This window comes from Aplysia californica, unplaced genomic scaffold (assembly GCF_000002075.1).
Source record: "Aplysia californica isolate F4 #8 unplaced genomic scaffold, AplCal3.0 scaffold00134, whole genome shotgun sequence".
Taxonomy (NCBI): Eukaryota; Metazoa; Mollusca; class Gastropoda; order Aplysiida; family Aplysiidae; genus Aplysia; species Aplysia californica.
The window spans coordinates 286,745-305,807 of NW_004797404.1; the positions used below are offsets into that span (position 1 = coordinate 286,745).

At 39.0% G+C, this 19,063-nt stretch overlaps 1 protein-coding gene across 1 annotated transcript in view; it reads right to left on the reverse strand.

Moving 5' to 3' along the window:
- LOC101860163 (son of sevenless homolog 1) overlaps positions 1-18,839 on the reverse strand; it is a 38,130-nt gene extending 19,291 nt beyond the window's left edge. The window contains exons 1-10 of the mRNA XM_005096653.3: positions 18,425-18,839; positions 11,910-12,167; positions 10,900-10,986; positions 9,841-9,921; positions 6,948-7,142; positions 5,151-5,291; positions 4,276-4,386; positions 3,498-3,596; positions 2,665-2,789; positions 1,336-1,463 (exon numbers count right to left, since the gene is read on the reverse strand). Of these exons, the coding sequence (XP_005096710.1) occupies positions 1,336-1,463; positions 2,665-2,789; positions 3,498-3,596; positions 4,276-4,386; positions 5,151-5,291; positions 6,948-7,142; positions 9,841-9,921; positions 10,900-10,986; positions 11,910-12,167; positions 18,425-18,502 (1,303 nt within the window). The 5' untranslated portion in view covers positions 18,503-18,839. The remainder of the gene's footprint in view (positions 1-1,335; positions 1,464-2,664; positions 2,790-3,497; positions 3,597-4,275; positions 4,387-5,150; positions 5,292-6,947; positions 7,143-9,840; positions 9,922-10,899; positions 10,987-11,909; positions 12,168-18,424) is intronic.
- Between the last annotated feature and the right edge of the window lie 224 nt (positions 18,840-19,063).

Genomic DNA, 19,063 nt, shown 5'->3' on the forward strand with positions numbered 1-19,063 from the left:
CATCTATCTAGATCTAGATCTAGTAATCTAAATAAATCTAGATCTAGATCTAGATCTTATAGAACAAGTGAATAGGAATAGGCCTTGAACTAGAAATCCGCATCCGATTCCGAACAGAGGGACTCAGCTGAGTCTAGATTATAGATCTCTAGATCTAGATCTAGATCTAGATCTAGATCTAAATCTAAATAAATAAATAATTCACGCACCTGATGAAATGCTTATTTTTACCATTAATATTACAGCACAACCTATGATAGGGTTTGACACAATAGAATTGGAATCTGAATCCTCCATTGAGGTCTATAATGATCTAGATCTATATAAATCTAGATTCTAGATCTATATTCTATTAGAACAAGAGAGTCGGACTTGAATGAATCAACACGAGCTGAACAATTGAATTAGTCAACAAACGAAATTCAAAATGTCCGCTCGAGCACGAAACTGAAAGTAGATAATTTAAGTTGTCGTCCTTTTTCGTATTCGCATTTCTACTTAGGTTCCGACAATTATGTCGGAAACGCCGACGTCGGCAGTCGGCGGTGCGCGCGTCGGAGGTCGGCACGAAAACGAAAGTGCCGACGAAGCCGACGGGAGAAAAAGGGGGTCGCTGGCAGTCGGCCAGGCCTCGCACTACGCACATTGACTGATACAGGCGGGCCTAGCGATAGCATCGGCCGGTTCGCGGGTCGGGTCGCGATTGTCGGATTTCAGACGATTGTCGGCAAACATGCAGGTCTACATGTGGAATATTTTTGCCTTAGAGAAAATGCATTAACTCAAATATATCAAAAGATCAAACAAGCTGACTGTGGAAGGGAGACAAAAGTGAAAGGAAAGTGGAAAAGGGAGGGAAACTGTCCATTACCTCTGACAATGTGAACAATAGCAAAACATTGGTTATCATTGAGCAATAGAATGGAAAAAGTAGTTAATTATCAGTGCCTTAGTACTCAATGAAAATGATGAAAAGAAATAACAAGACAAAATATATGGACAGTCTGACCAATTAAAAGGGAGTACAAGGGTCTGAAGATCTGTTACTTTATCTCAGAAAAGAATGCAAGGGGAACAAAACACTTGCCTTCCTTGTTCCACTCAGTCTTGTTCCTGAATGTATGGAGCTGGACAACAGACTGATGTAAAAGAAGAGCTAAATTATGCTCAATATCATCAACCCTTTTCAGACGCACACTTGACAATGAAGGCTATCAGACACAGATCAACAATCTTTCTGGCCGTTTCGACAGGTTTTTCACTGTATGTTTGTACCACACTGTTCCCACATACAACACGAAAGGATGATGTGTTTTAACTGCTATTAAAGCTTACCCATAATAAAGTCACTGCACATCTGATAAATGTCCTTGCCATCCCAGCTATCAATACTTTTCTGGATCTCATTCATCTTTTGGACAGTGGCCGACCTTGAGTGGGTGTGCATTCGCAAAGAAACCTCCCTGTGGAGACAGAAACCATTATATCATTTTCTTTTAGGATATTATGTACCCCACTAGACATAAACAGATTATTTCAGTTTAGTTTTAGGAAGTGTTTTACGGCACCTGCAACAATAAGGTCATATAAGTGTCAAAGATTAGAGGTGTTACAAGACCAAAGTAACAAACATAAAAAAGAAGGAGGCGAGATAAAGACGGTAGATGTTTAATAGGAAAGAAGAAGCAAACCACACTAGAGCACCCGCCAACCACTCACAGATTATTTCAGAAATAAAAGATTCAACTCAGAGGAAAAGAAAAAGCAAAACGGAGAAACAAGGAATAGAAGGCAGAGACAATACATAACAGGAAATATGATGTGCATGTTACTGATATATGTGTTCATGTGTTCTATGAGACTATTTGAGGGCTTACATCTTCTGAGGTTAAGTACTGGGTTTATTTGTTGTCTCCCAACCCCTCAAGGGACTGGCCATTGAACGAACGCTCCTCAAAAACAAATTTAAAGAAAGATTTTAAGGTAGGTGTTTCCCACATCCCCATCAATTTAGATCTTTTAAGGACGAGCCTCTGACCCTGCCTGTCAGGGCCAACCCTGGCTGAGAGGGATACATCATCTCAACAGGAAGGTCGATATACTCTATAAAAATTCTCCCTATTCGAGAATCGAATGTCGGCTCAAAAATGATCAAACGCACATGTCAAGTAACAGTAGAAAGTAAAAAAGTATGGGAGCAGGACTTTCATTAGATCTGCTACAACCACCTGTTATGACTGACATTAAAAAACAAACAACAACCTTCAACTTTTCATATTCACAAACTGACACAGAGGAAAACAATCGGAGGGACGGAGGGGGGGAGGGAGAGGGGGAGAGAGAGAGAGGGAGGGAGAGAGAGAGAGAGGGAGGGAGAGATTCAGATTTCAAGATTTTATAGATCTGAAAGGCCTTTGGCCCACAGAGAGAGAGAGAGAGAGAGAGAGAGAGAGAGAGAGAAGAGAGAGAGAGAGAGAGAGAGAGAGAGAGAGAGAGAGAGAGAGAGAGAGAGAGAGAGAGGGATAAAAAAAAGGGGGGGGGGGGGGGGGGGCAATATAAAAATTGCTTTATCAGAACAATATTCTTGTACACAAACAGAACTCCGCTGACAACTGTGCTGAAAATCACGACACAATACCACAAGACGAGAGGGCCAGTACTTACCAGTTTTTCCTCTTGGGAATGTTCCCCAGCTTGCGCTCCAACCTGGCCTTCAGAGCCTGCAGGAGGCCATCAGCTTGGGTGAGACACTCTTTATCCTCCTCACTCGGGCTTGCCTGGATCAAGGCCTGTACAGAACAAGAGCAATCCCCACCAATGTCAAGTCTTAGTGACAGTTTTAGGACACTTGCAACACAAATAAGTCATCATATACGTGCCAAAGGTTAGAGGTTGACTAGACAATAACATGCAAAGAAAAAAAAAGGAGAGATAAGGACAAAAGATGCATGGCAGGAGAAAAGGAGCACGCCACACCAGAGAACCCACCAATCACTCACATCAATATATGAGTTAATGTCCAAAATATAGCATATCAACGCAATAATGGACTCAGTGCTGAGAAAAGGCAAGGCAAAAACTAAAATAAAAGAGGATTAGAAAGAAAAAAAAATGGGCATACCAGCAGCACGCATTAACAATTCATTCAAAGACATGGATGTGAAGATTTTAGTAAAAAACCTTAACTTTTTTCCCTGTGCCATTCTCTTTGAATTGACCCGATCAAGGCCAATACACCACGCCCGCTATAGGCACAGGTGAGAAATGAGGTGAGTAGAAACCAAAATTTCTTCCACATCAGGACACTGGGCTGAGAGGAAATATTTTTGAAAGTAAAACAAAAATAGCTTTATCCTATCCAGGTTCAAACTTTACTGTGGCAGATCTATTTTGCAACCTAATGATTCACCTCAGCTTGCCTATGTTACAACTTACAGTAGCCATTTTTTTTCTTAATTCATTACTTAAAAAACTAAACAAATGATGTTTTAACTCACCTTTACAACTTCAAAATACTGAAGACAATGGTACACGGGGCCCATAAGGAGTTTAGGCAAGACGTACTTGAAGGCTTCGTAGAACCCATTTCCCAAGCCCTACAAAAAAGATTGTCAAACACAGCATGAGGTCACATCACATCAACAGGTCACAAAATGGCAAGTAAACGATGAGAATACAAATAAATAAAACTTGCTATGAAACTAAACCGTACCATTCTTTTATACAGTAATTTGACTAAATTTTATTTCAGAGAGAAGGTTTACTTGCTGATAAATACATATTTAACAAGGCACTGGACTAACAGCGAAAAAAACAATCTTGATTCTTTGATAACCGAAGAACAAACATTATCACCGTAATGCACTAATGTAAGAGCACAATATTCAAAACAGCTGAACAAATCTATTCTGGGGAGACAACCAAAATTAATTTGCATTTTCAATTTTACTTCTCCAAATTATTAAGTCTGTGAGACAGGAAAATTTAGCTTCATTGCCACTTTGAAAGAAGTATCTTGACGCACTCCTGACATATATATTTCACACTCACGGTTTTATAACCTTCTTTCAAGAACATAGAGTTCTACAAAATAATGGACCCCCCCAAACCCAAGGTAGCAGCACAGTGATACAACACTTATCTCCAACCAAACCAAAATCTCTGGCAGTGAACATTAATAAACCTAGCCAGAACTGATGTGAATTTTCTTTAAAAGAAAAAAGAAAATAGAAAAAAGAAAAACAGAAAGAAAAAAAGACAGAAATGACAACCCACCTTGAGGTTACTGATAAAATCTGGCCTTGTGAGTAGAACCTCAAGCCTTCGCTTGCCATTTGGGGCCATCATGTCCCGAACATAGCGTTCATACACACTAAACTCTTCACCCTGCAAACATCCAAAATTAATATTTATTAGCAACATTCATTTTCTTTTAGTATCATTATTGGAAGTCAGGCTGGCATAAAGAAAAAAAAAGCAGACTGTGACATGATTAAAAAAATAAAATCCAACAGGTTCGGAGTAAACTTTTAACAAAGGAAACAAGAAAAGTCAGTGAAAGAAATACTGCAAAGTACAGTGAGGGAACAGAGGTGGGGGAACTCATATTTCAATATTAACGATTTTGGGTTTGAAAGTGTCAGTATTTTACAATTATATCTGCATAAGACTTTTCTTAACAATGGTATCTATATAAGGCTTTTCATATAAGCTTACGTCTCCTCTAGTCACAGTTAATTCAGAAATACCTAAGGGATCCCATTGGCTCTTTTTGTGCCAAAAATATAATGAGTAATGACTATGTGAGTGAACTCTTACTTCAGGTGAAAATGTGCTTGATCCTTTAAATTTGAGTGACTTCACACAGCTACAGATAGCTGTCTTTTGCAACTGGTACACTGACATTGATGACATCCCTCGCCCCCCCCTTTCCCCCCTTTTTTAAAGTACTGAAGCTTACAAGTTAGTCGTGTGTACCTACTGGAAATGCCTTCGGTGTGAAATTATGAGAGAGTATAATATAAACAACTGCCAAAAAGTTATGGCATGAGCTCCAGGATAACAAACCAAAAAGAAAACCAGTACAATCAATTACTTGAACCTACCTTACAACCCCCCCTCCCCTGCTTCTTAACAGTAATAACACTCACCTCAGTCAAGTCTGTGAAACACGTTCCTACCAAAGGCGTCTCCCCCTCCTGGGCCATCTCCACCTGATCTTCCACAGAGCTCAAGAGCTTTGCGGTAAAATCATAAATGTCCAGCACATTGCTGAATATCACTTCAAGGTCCTGGAAGATAAACATTAGCAAAAAATAATCATAAGGGGAAAATCGAGGAAAAGAAACAATATATGGAATTTTTTTAAACATGGAAGAGCAAGAATTGCAATTTTGAAAAGCTAGATACTGAAATAAAAAGATATGAGGAACAAACCTTCTCTGTGATACAGAGCTTCCAGCAGCTTATATCACTTTTCAAGGATGCTGGGGGTAGAAGGGGACGTCCCTAACGTAGGACATTTTTTTTGTTTCAGGGCATCCTAAATATGCCATTTCTGGCTCTTCAAGCCTAAATTTAACAAGAAAATAAGTGAGGAAAAAAACATACCTTGCCTAGGCCCTACTTTATTTTCTGTTTATGTTAATAATCCATATAAATCCAAGGCCATGGTTTCTCCCTTTTACCGGTACTGTACACCCATAATAGTAGTATAACAGCTAGATCTATAAATTAAAGTTCAACTTTTTTCTGCTTGTGTTGGTTTGCACCATGTGTAGAATCCATCTTCTCTTTCTTTGGTAAGTGCTTTACGGCGCTCGCAACTGCACAAGGCCATATGAGCGCACGGGACACATTTAACATTTTCAGTTGGTAGGAAATTTTGAATTTTGCGCGGATGGCGGCCGAAGCCTACTCTTATCAGTTTCAGACCACCAAGGAATCTTTAACGTGCACAACTTGCATACGGGACCTCCAAGATTTTTCACCCTTGTCCGAGAAAGCTAGGTGTAGATCTTTCCTACCACAAGATCAGGGGTCTGGCTGAAAGTCAGCAGTAAGAAGGAGCCAAGGTGAGCAGTAGAAGGGCTGCAGAAAGAGTCTGGAGCCTAGAGGAGGGGGCAAAGGAGGTGGGGGCAGAAAGTGGAGACGAAAGCAGATGACAGAACATCGCTAGAGAGCAGGAAAGGATGTGAAAGGAGACAATTTTATGGAAGAAAATTTTTTTTGTCGCTACCCAGATTCGAACTCGGGACCTTTGAATGAAAGGTGAACACCTTAACCTCTGGGCCATAAGAGCCCCTGTAGAATCCATATTATCCAAGTCCAAGGCCATGCTGTTTTCCCTTGTACTGTACACCCATAATAGTATAACAGCTAGATCGAGATCTAAATAACGTGACAGCTTATGTTCAACTTAAATCCACAACAATATTTACAAATAAACAAGTCTGATAAAAAAATGAAGCTCTCTTCAGTTTTCTTTTCTTGGCAGGCCGAAGATCTATTGAACCACATTTTTTCCTGTTGTTTACAGTGCTGGTGCTCTGTTTGTGCTTTAGAAGTGAAAAACACTGTCTACACTTTCATATTTAAAAGAGCACTTCCGGTACGGGTTGGTTATTGTTGACTGTTACTGATTACGAAAAATATTTATTTCACAATTTAAAAATTATTCTTTTAGCACAAATTTTCACGGAAATTTTTCCATTAGCGGAAAACTGGAAGCACTGGTAAAAAGCTTCTATTAAGATTTTTTAATGAGGCTCTGAAGGCTGATTCCAAGTATTACAATCTTTAAAAGCATTAACCATACAATACCGTTATATCCTGCCAAACATTTGCTCTGTAATATTAGTGAAATATTAATTAATGAAAGAAATAGCGCCGGTAAAACAAAAAATCTGCTACGCTTTTAATAATGTAACTGCAAAATATAATAATACCTTTGTAGGAGGAAAAAACTCTGCAAATGGAGCACGGAAGACACGAATGATCATGTTGAGATCTCGCAGGTATTGTGTCTCCTCCACGATGAGATCTTTGACAATCTCTTCATATGTTTTGTTTTCCCTCTTCACCGGTTCGTCTTGTACCATAAAAAATGGTTCTTCCTCTTGGAAGAACATATCGTACAAGACCTGCAAATAGACATAAAAGACATAATGACCCACCTATTCATAAACTAATAACCAAGTTATCTCGGGACAGAGCCAGGACCATTTTAAAACAAACCACTATCTGCCATGGTAATGTGCAGCTTTGATAACAACACATGAGCAACAGAAATATATATATAAAACAAGTGTAAGACCAAAAAGTAGACTGCATCCTCTTATGGGCAACACATTGTGAAAGGAAACATTACATTCAAACTGAATTGGAACCAGTTAAAGGTGATTTATGATAAATCCCATGCGGTATTAAATAATTAAAAGGGATTAACGAACTGCTAAACATGAAAAGATAATTTCAGATGTAGTCCCCATTATAGGATTAATAGGGTCATTCTTTCCCCTAATCTGAACCCTTGTACCAATTACCAGCATGACTGAGAGGATACAGAAGACATAGGAAGAATGGTGAAAAGATGTTATCTCTTTGCATACGAGATGAGCGTCGCCCCACCAACAACAGATGCTTGCCTCTGTGGTAGGCAAAGTTAACTACAGTCGAAATTGTCCAGGACAACCATAGACAGCAGAGGAGAAAAACAGTTGTCTTAGACGGGTGGACACCTTGAACAATGAATGTCATTCTTATATTTTTAAAACGCAAGTGGGAAGTGGTTGTTTGTGATTGTCCTGGACAGGTGGCTATAAGAGCAGATTTGACCATGTCTGTATCCCTCAGCTTGCTGAGAATCTCTGAGAAATAAAAACAATTAGGCCACTATCTATGTATATATTGAAAGTATAGCCCTTTTCCTGTGTCATTACTATTTCCAACCCTGGAGAAAACGTGGAAAGCATCCCCCCCCCCCCCCCACCATCCAGCACACTTTCTGCACCTATGACCATCTGGCTACTGAAAGATTAGACATGTAGCTTCACCTGTCAGTAAGAAGTGAGTATAAAGTGAACATAACCGGCAGTAAAGCAAAGAACAGTATAAGAAACACATGAAAGAGATATGCAGTCACAAACACATGATTAGTTTGGTATAACACAGGCCATAGACAGTGTTGGAAAAACACAGAAACTGACCAACGGTCTTCAAATTTTCCAGTGGATTCTACAGTAGTCATTGGCCAATTGTTATAAACTTCGAATTTTTTTAAATTGCAGTTTCTTTACCCGTCCTATCGGTTGCACGTGCTTGAGAAATAATTGGTTGAATTCAAATTCTAAATGTTGAGGAGAAAAAAGCAAGAAAAAAATACATATAGTAGATCTAGGTACAATTTTTAAATAGAATGAAATATTATGCTTTTGGGGCCTTGACTAGTTGAACAGCTCACCGATGAAATCAGTTGGTCGCTTTTAAAAACAAGCGGGCTAACCCAGATTTCGGAGGTTTCCAGAAATCTTGACCAAAACCAAAAGTGGGCATTGCCCTACCTATAAGAGAAGTTTGGTTTCATTGGTGTGTAAATCTGTTTGGTTACAGAGAAAACACTCCCAGTTTTTTAAAGAAACTGAACAAGGGTCCAAAAACTTTACAGTAGTCTCCGCCTAAACGCACGCCATACAAAAGCACGCTCCGCTCAAACGCACGCTTTCGTCATCTGACGGGTTTTTCACTATATAATTTAGACGTACAAACACACGGTCACTCCCTCTAAACGCACGCTCCGATACGCTTAACACACCGACAAGTTAAGCTTGGCAAGAGGAAATTTCCACGACAACCTGCACAGCCTGTGTAAGACAAGCCTAGAATTCACTAGAAAACCGGATATTTGGTGAGAGTGCCCCTCACGCTGTACAAAGAGAGTGATGGACTGCGTTTACACACCCTACTTTCCACTGACGCAAAGGTCTCGATCTAGGGCTGGTCAGTTAAATGTTGGGTGGGGGGGAAACTGAAATGTTTTTTGATCGGTCGCTGGAAAGGTAGATCCATCTTACTTGAGAAAAGGTTTCTGACTGGTGTTTGAGTGACTGCGTGTAATGTTTAGTTAGATTAAATCTTCTAGACTAGGCCTGATGTGCGACACGCGCGAATGCTGTAAAACACTAGACAGGCCTCTATAGGATTTTAAAGATTAGCCAAGTAGATTTAAGCCTATTCAGCTGCACTCGAGGAACTTATACATTGTAACGTACTTGTTCAACTAATCACAAGAGAAATGTTTCTCGGGGATGATTCCGCATGAATTTACGGTCGGGGGTGGTCGCTTGGAAAAGCCACGTGGCTGGTCCATCGTCTCTATGACTATCACAAACAGTTTCCTCTTAGGCTATCTGTTCCCGACGTTTACCGTGCATATTAATTACATTAAGGTTGTCTTTCTCTCTCCCCCCACCCCCTTATTCAACGCCTTTGTATTCTTAACCCTTGTCGGGGAATCCTTCACAAAACAGTCACGTGACGTCACATTATTATCTGCCAAAATGACCCCCTCCTCCAAGGGAGGTCACTAGAGTAATAAGGAATAGAGATGACTGCGTCCCTTCCTCCCCTTGCAAAGGTTCATGTAAACGCACGCTCCTTATAAACACACGCTAAGGAGCTCTCCCGAGCACTGTGCGTTTAGGCGGAGACTACTGTACCTTCGATTTTCTCAAAGCAGCATTTTTCGGGATTGCCCCCTTGTGCTTAAAAGAGACCAATTCATTTAACTAGTCTGGTGTTGCCATGCATGTTACAGTCCAGTTTTTAAGAATGAAGACTCACCTGATCTGCACATATTGCTACTTTGATGTCTTGTGAAGTAATTTCTGTATGTCTAATGTTTTTTACATAAATTCCTGATATCTGTTGAAGAAAAATGTGAGAATCAATATCCTATCTTTAAAAGAGAGAGAGAGAGAGAGAGAGAGAGAGAGAGAGAGAGAGAGAGAGAGAGAGAGAGAGAGAGAGAGAGAGAGAGAGGGAGAGAGGGAGAGAGGGAGAGAGGGAGAGAGGGAGGGAGGGAGGGAGGGAGGGAGGGAGGGAGGGAGGGAGGGAGAGAGAGGGAGAGAGAGAGAGGGAGAGAGAGAGAGAGAGAGAAAGAAAGAAAGAAAGAGAGTAGAAAGAATATTTTCTTAATTAAAAAGAGACTGGATGAAAAAAAGGAGCACGAAATGTCTGCTGCACTAGACTAGTGAGGAATATAAGAAATCTGTCTGCTTCAAAACAAGAAAATCTATGCGATGCAAAAGTACACTCAGATAAGGGATACAATCAAATGAAATCACCGTAAGCTTTGAAGTTAATTCCAGTCTGTGTTCTGTATTGTTGGGTGCCTTCCATGTTGGCAAGTCAAAATTGAACAAAATAAAAATGATTTACATTAACCTCCCTCCTCTCTCTACAAAAAAAAAAGAATTCTTATTGGTCCATAAAAGTGTTGTTTAATATTCAAACAGCAACTTGTAAACAATAACTCACTGTCAGATGCTCATACAAGTCAAAACACCTTTAGTCCCATCCCAAAATGAACTACGGATCCCAAAGTGTTCAAAGTAAAGAAGAATTTCAGAATGTCTCAAAGCCAAAGACACAATCTGCCGTCACAAACAGTGGACAACAAAAATCTTGAAAGGAACTTTAACTCTACAGTGTATACAATAAGTAAACTGGACACATCAAAGAGCACAGTACAGTAGTGCGTAAGTTAAGTGGACACCATTGTACTCTGTTCTATGTCAACATGACATAAATTCAATATAAATGAATTTTTTCATTTCGAAACAACATAAATATCAAAATAAATGACACCCCAAAACAAGCAAGCACAAAGAGAACAAATACCTTCAGAATGTCTGCAGCAATATATTCCAACACTGCGACTATGTACAGAGCCAGGGAAATGTCTACCCTGTAGCCACCAAGCTCCTCCTTAAAAAAAACAAACAAGAAAAAAACAAAACAATGAAAAGATGTTAGTAACCTGATAACACTATAACCACTTGCCAACAAACCCATTAGTACTCTTACACATGTACAGTACAGCACCAAACAAATGCAAAATCATGAGAAAGTTCTGTTAACAAATGAAATCTAAAAGTGGTTTGATTAATTAACATTTTATTTTGATACATTAGTGAGGAATGAAATTAACTTTAACCACTACTTCAAAGAATGCTACATATATATTCCATGATAATGTTAAAACAACCTATGTCAAAAAAGCTGTAGATTTCATATAAAGAACTAAACCAGGTTCAATCATAAACAAAACATTCTTTTATGTCTTTTTAATAAGATCCCGATTACATACAAACAATTAAAAAATAAGGGTGCATGATCTCCGAGAGGAAAAGCAACTCAAATTTATTTGTTATAATGCTAAATTGAATCTATCTCAGCTGCAGCCGTTTCGTCACCTCCTACCTCTCATCCCCCTAAAAAAATTCTGCTTTTGGTTTTTCAAATATACTTCCATCACAATACTTCTACTACTATGAACAACAAGAAAGACGCCAAGATATTACATAGCCAAGCTCTCTCTCTCTCTCTCTCTCTCTCACACACACACACACACCAAACACACGCACACACACACTACTGATTCCTTATCTCATTTCAAAACAAGCTGTTGAAATCGTTTAAGATGGCCACCCATTGTTGAGCAGAAAAGTGGCCGTCTTAGACAGCCGAATGTCTTACACAATGTAACTATTCGTATTAGGCAATGTAAGGTCTATGATGTTAAAAAGACACAAAGGGGGAATGGGAAATGGTCCTTTGTACAGGTGATTGTTTTATTATACAGGTGACCGTTTTGACTGGCTTTAACTGTATCATGGGACCTTCCTCACCTTGAGAAGGGGCTGGATTCTATCTACAGGGAGGAGAATTTTGCAGTTCTTTTTGCCATCCTTGACTGCATTTTGAGCATCCCTGATAGCCCATTTATCAATGGGATCAGGGAAAGTTTTGCTAATCCTTTCATCTACATCTTCCTTCGTATGAGGTTGAGTCGAACAAAGAACAACAAGAAGCCGAATCATCAGGATCTCTATGTACTCCAGGGCATCCTGTTGGGTAGACAAGCCTGAGTGCACCTGCTTCTGGACCTGGGGGTTAAGAAATAAAAGAAAGCAAGAAGAGCGTTACAGACAATAATGGATCTCTTTCTCTAATCTCATCTAAAAAACAGACATACATCTAAAAAACAGACATACACAATGGAAGTACATGTGTACAAAAATCTGACCTATATATATGATTATACTATAATAGATCAAATTTTTACATTTGGCATTCCTCATCCTGTTCTTCCCTCCTCACCTCTTTTAGTACACAACACAAACTAACTGAAAAAGCTTTTTTTTTTGTTTTAGTGAGTGTTTTTTAGTTTTTAGTTTAATTAGTAGAGGTTTTATGGCGCCCGCAGCAGGTCATATGAGCGCCAGAAGATTAGAGGTGTTACAAAGGAGTAACAAACATAAAAAAGGAGGGGAGATAAAGACGATAGATGTTTGATAAGAAAGAAGGAGCAAACCACACAAAAGCACCCGCCAACCACCCACAGTAAGTGTTTTATGGCACTTGCAACACAATAAGGTCATATAAGTGTAGAAGATTCGAGGTGTTAAATGGGAATAACGAACACACAAAAAAAGGAGGGGACATAAGACGATAGATATTTGATAGGAAAGAAGAAGCAAACCACACCAGAGCACTCGCCAGCCATCCACTGAAAAAGCTTAAAAGTCAAGTTCCGGTCAGAAAGAAGAACGAAAAATAGAAACCTATTGAGTGCATTTAAACTCTTTAACCTCAGAATTATTTTCCATGTTTTGACGCAATTTTTTTGTTCATATGTGAAATACGCAATGGGGTATACATGCAAAACATATAAAATGGCTAAAACAGTGTCAAAGTGAAAGAAGGAGTAGTTTATATATTTATCTGACACTTCAGAGTCAAAATAAATCTATACGGATTCCTAAGAGACTGCATTAGCAACTTAATGCTTCAGGCATTCTCCAACCTGACCAGATGCTGGGACCTTCCACTCGGGGACGGGGTAAGATTCACACAACACTCCCATTCGAGGTTATAGAGATAAAGGACTTATTTCACAAACTATAAAAACCTGTAGACTCCCCCACTATTGCAATTGCATTTCATAAATGTTGAAATTTTTATCAATTCATACAAACAGTGGGGCTAAGTGAGGCAAAAAAAGATTTGACTCTTTATAACTATAACCTGCCTAAAAGGTAAGTGAAGCTCCAAACCCAGTCCTTCAGACAGAATATAGTCTCTCACTAAAGACTTTTATCTTTACTCTATGGGCACAAAATTAATCATTCACCGAATACTCCATATAAGAAATGGAAATGCTGTAACAAAAACTATTTAACGACACATTTTTGCTCATTTTTCAGCACATTAAAACTGTAGAGCTGTGACCCTAACAACATTTTTGACTGTTTTGTGGTTGTAAAAATAAAAATAAGAATTCTGACACAACCAAATCAGGCTTACAGTAGAAACTACACTTTTTTCTACCAAACAGCAAAGAGCATTATACATAGGATGAATACAACACAAAAGGATACAAAAGTTTACGAACATGGCACATTCTTAGATCTGATGTCACTTTCTCACAAGGGAGAGCAAGGCTATGTAGTGCTTTTAATTTCCACAGCAGGGTTCTTGTGATTTACAGGTATGGTGAACGGTGTTTGCCTCTCATTTTAAAGGTCCCCTGTTCGAAAACTGAAAGCAATCAAAAAATGTTCTCCTTTCGCCTACTTTCCTATTCTCTAGTCCTGTTCTGTCATGTGTGCTTTCATCTCCCACCAATCCAGACCTCCTTTAGGTTCCTCTCTCTTTTACTCCTTCTAACTCTTTCTGCTGCTACTCCTTGAGCCTTCTCACTGCTTTCTTTCAGCCCCACCCCTGATCTAAGGGTTGGGAAGATTGAACACTGAACTTTGTTAAACAATGGCGAAAAATCTCGGGAGGTCCAGTGGGCAAGTTCAAGTTGCGTACAATTAAGATCGCTTGGTGGTTCTAAAATTGACCAGAGTAGGCTTGGTCACCACCCAGGCAAAAATTAAACATTCCTACCAAAACTGAAAATATAATCTCATCAGTATAAAAATATAAAAAAAGAATTAAGGTATCTTCGAAATTGGAAAGGGGCTGCCCGGAGGCAAAGGATGCCATTAAGTAGGAAAAACCGTCACATGAACATAAAATCAGTTACATTGCAGTTTGAAGAACAAGTACTTAACTACCCCTGAGATCTAGCAGGGGAACGCAAAAGAAAAGAATAAGAATATTCATAGCCAGATGGTTTTCGGCAAAACATAAAGCATGCTGACTACCCTAAAAGTGGAAAGAAGACTCATTGTGACTGCACCGGCCACATCTGGCAGGCAGTGTTTACATTCTTTGCTGAAACAAGACAATAAAATAAAGAAAGAGTGGAAAAGATGGACTAAAAAGGTTAGCCACAAAAACATCAAAAAACACTTTCTAAATAACGGAAAAAACTAAAAGAGAGTATACCATTTATTTTCAATTTCTCTTAGTCAGTTTAGTTGAATAAGTAAAGAGTTCAACTGGGTTTTGCAAGGCTAACTTTTCAGTAAAAAAAAACTTACCATGGATAAAGTTAGACATCTATTATCTATTTGAAGTATTTGTGGTGGCCGAATTTTGCTATTTCAAAAGGCTTTTTAATGGCTACATCGATTGACATGCGGTTTTCGCCAAAAGATTCTTTAAAATATTCTCCATATCGTGACACCCGTTGTTTTTTCAGTCTTGAGACAGTTTTGCTGCAAAAAGCTAAATTTCTTTATTTCGTTGATTGCTTTTGTAGGCCGACGCTTCTTCCTCTGTAATTTTAGAAAATCTGCCCAGTTTGTTTATTTCAAGTCGTACTTCCGTTCGACACTATCGCGCATTGTTGCCCAATACAGAGCACTATTTTATGTGAGCGACCCGAAAAAATCTAGATCTAGCCTCATGTTTTCTTTTTTTACTTGGTGCTAAATTCGACTGTGATCCTTTCGTTATATTATATATGGCAACTTGGAAACACGTCACGTGTGTCACTTTTCTCTCAAAATTTATTGCTCCATTCCAGTAGAGTGTAATAGTAGGCCAATGACTTTCACTTGATGTTAATGCACCGATCATTCCTTTCATCGAAAGGGGACCCAGATATATGCTAAATGGTATTTTACCTCATGTTGACATGCTCTGTCTGATGTTGCAACGAAATTCATTGAAACAAAAGTATCTTCAACTTCATCCTTGGAATGTTGTCCGGGGGGGGGGGGGGGGGGGGGGGTGATTACCTTAAAATGCTTATAAATTCAATGTTGTACAGCACTTTAATCTTTAACAGAATTTTGTCAAAATCATACCAGTACTATCCTATTAGTGTACAAAGCCGTTGTGCTCTCCCCCTTCTATGGTTCGGAGACCTAGACACTCTACAGGAAGCACATCAACAAATTAAAGCAGTTCCACCAAAGGGCTCTCCGTAGTATACTTGACATCCGGTGGCAAGACCGCATCACCAACATTAAGGTCCTCAACCGATCAAGCACGCTTGTCAAAGTCCAGCTGAGATGGGTCAGCCATGTCATCCGCATGGAAGACCACTGAATGCCCAAAAAACTGCTGTATGGCGATCTTGCAAGAAGCAAAAGAAATCTTGGGAGGCCAAAAAAGCGTTTCAAATACAATTACCCACCAAAGAAAACTCGAAAGAACTGCCACCGAAAGAAAACTCGAAAGAACTGCCACCAAAAGGAACGCCTAACACAGGGCTGCCCATCTTGCCAGCAAAAACAGCGATTATATCAACTACACAGAGAAGCTGACTATCAGAAGAGAGAGGAGGCAATCTAACCACCCCAACCACGACATTCCAGTGTCCCCACTGCAACAGATATTGTACATCCAAGATCGGATTGCACAGCCACATACGCGTCCACAGATGAGCTGCAGGATTTCATCGTCATCTTCGGCAACGAAGGACTACCTGCGTTATCCTAAAGAGCGATGGGCACTTGAACACTAGCATAAAGTGAATAAAAAAACCAGGGGCTCACAAAACCTGGGCTACAAAGAGGAAATTTTTACTTCTGTCTCAAAAAGTCAATCTATCGAGAAGGCCTGGTGACACTTGACATTTCTAAACTAGGAATGGTCAAGTTAGTGAAGTAACAGTAACTCTACAGACTGAATCTCTTGCATCATAAGCTGAACAGTTGTGAGCACTACGGAGTGTACTAAGTCACCACTATAGTATAGGTATTCCAGACATTTTTTCATCTTGAACTCATTTAGAACAAAACAAAACTGCATTTCTAATTCATTTATGTCTGAATACCTGTAAAAAAAATGTAAAAGGTTAGCATTAGATTAGTCACTAGTGGTGCAAACTACAGTGTAAATTTATATTTCACTTACACACAAAGATACACTACTTTTGAGGGTCAAAACAGCTGTATTTTTTGCTGCAGATCATCATGTCGTATGACATCGCCATTAAAATTGTCACAACAATTACTCTCGAGAAAATTTCAAACCCAAATTTTTATGTAAAACATTTAATTATGGAGAAAAACAAGGCGGCATGACCCCTACTATAACCATCCAGATTTTTTTTCGATGTCATAATTCAGACCCCGGGGGTGTGATTAATCAGATAATTACTCCGACACCCCTTCTTTCCGGATTCCGTATTTAGACCCCTGCTGTCCAGGTTCCGGTTGGAGCACGTATCAATTAATTCAATTCGGCCCTCCATGTGATGACTGTGTGTGTGCGTCAGTCTGTTTGAGTTTTGTGTGGGTTTGTGGTCTACTTGTAGAACCGCCTGCATTGGTTCATAGATCTAACCGAGGCGTACGTCTCATTCAAAACACGCCAAGTTGGTAGCTCTGAATGTTCGTCCAATGAAATTATAACAAATTGACCCACTTAGACATGAGGAGCTCAGTGAGAGACTCTCGCATCTCGGCACAGAACAGAACAGGAGTCAAGTCCAGGTTCTGTGTGTGTACTTTTTTTATAGTTTGTTTTGCCTGCTGAAGACAAATTTGACTCCATTTACATGGAAAATCATCATAGCCTGCAAACTACATTTGGGCATAGTCACTGTGCTTTTCGAAAACACTAAAACTAACTCACCAATACGTTTTATGCCTCTTCACCGCGGGTGAGAATATAAACAAATGCATCCCATACTAATACCTGTTCCCGGGGGTCCGAATAGTAACAAGATTATTGGCATTCCGCGGGTCCGAATAGTGACAAGATTATTGGCAGTCCGCGGGTCCGAATAACTGCAGCCCTTTTTTTACCTTGGGGGCATGCCCTCTCTGAAGTCACCCAAACTGGTCCACAGTGCGTCAATTTTAAGTTACACAATCAGGCTTATTAGTGTATTTTAAAAAAAACTAGTCTATTTGAAGAATAAAAATCATAAAATATTTCAAAATCTATAAATTTGCAACAGATATAGATCTAGATCTACATTTAATAGCTTAAGTCAACGTTTGAGTAAAATAGTAGAGGTATAAATGAACGAGTGAAGGACTACACAATACCTGAGCATGAGATGGTAGTAAAATATAATAAGGTAACCAACTTCAACTACACAAAAATTGTGAACTCATTCTCTTAAAACTTTAAATAAGAAGTTAGATTCTGTTTCTTTATCATTTTAAAATATTTACTATACTCGTGGTGATACTTTTTATCCTTGCATTTAGAGACTATACACTCCTTTCAAACTGTAACTTCTTTTAATTTCTAAACATTAAATCAAAACTTGATGAAGTGATGATTTTAATCAACTCAAAGCAACAACATAATTACATGAAATTGAGTACAATTCTACACATGAAACCATTTAAAAAATGTAAAAGTGAAGGAAATCATTACAATACAAAAAGATAAGATCATCACTCATCTTGTACTTGTATGTTAACCTCCTGTCATAGCCTAGGCTATCTATGATATAATACCATATCTCTATGATAACCTGACATAGAATCTAGAGTTCGATATTAGAATCTAGATATCTAGGTAAGTCTAGAGTGCAGTACACTCACACTGACTGCAGTTAAGATTTTTGTCGGAGTCTGAGTAGTGTGTATAGATCTAGATAGATATCAGTAGTATCTAGATCTAGATTCTAAATCTAGATCTAGATCTAGACATCCATAAATCTATAGATCTCTTCCAGGATTACTGATTACTGGGAATTCAAGGAAAGAACTTTTAAGTTATTTAGTTGGTTTTGCAATGTCTGATTAGCAAAGATAATCAGTGCAGAGAGATAACTTACCCCTATCAATGCATTTGTGAAAATCCCTTTCCATTTTGAAAAATGTTCTTGTGATGGACTGTCTCCAGAAGCGAACATATCGTCAAAGTGAAAGGAAAAGGCAAACAAGTATCCTCAATGTCATACTTGATCTATGAGACTTTCTCAAGATCTGCCATGTTTATCATACAAGGGACGTAACCTTGTCCATTGTATTTGGGTCACATAGCTATACTTCTGAGGTGCCAGCGCAATCACTATGAATTTAAAGATAATTTTCGTTCAAACAAACACTGCAACCACCTTGAGCTTCTAAATATTATAGTCCACAGTGAGCAAAAACTTCACATACACCGTGTTCACTAACTATCACTGCTGTAATTTCCGCATTATTTGTAGGAAGCAGCTGAGTGAGTAGTTTCAACGCGCATGCGCAATAACACGGTTATAAACATCAACCTAATAAATATCTACACCAACAAGCAGTAAAGGCTTTGGAGGGTAACACTCTTGTAATTCCGGAAGTATAACTTGAGAGAGGCAATGGAAGGGAGAATAATATTATAACACACGTTCACAACTTTAGTACAGAGAAAGACATTGACACAACAATGGTGAAGGGGAAAAGAAAGACATAGATTCTAGACAGAAACAACAGAG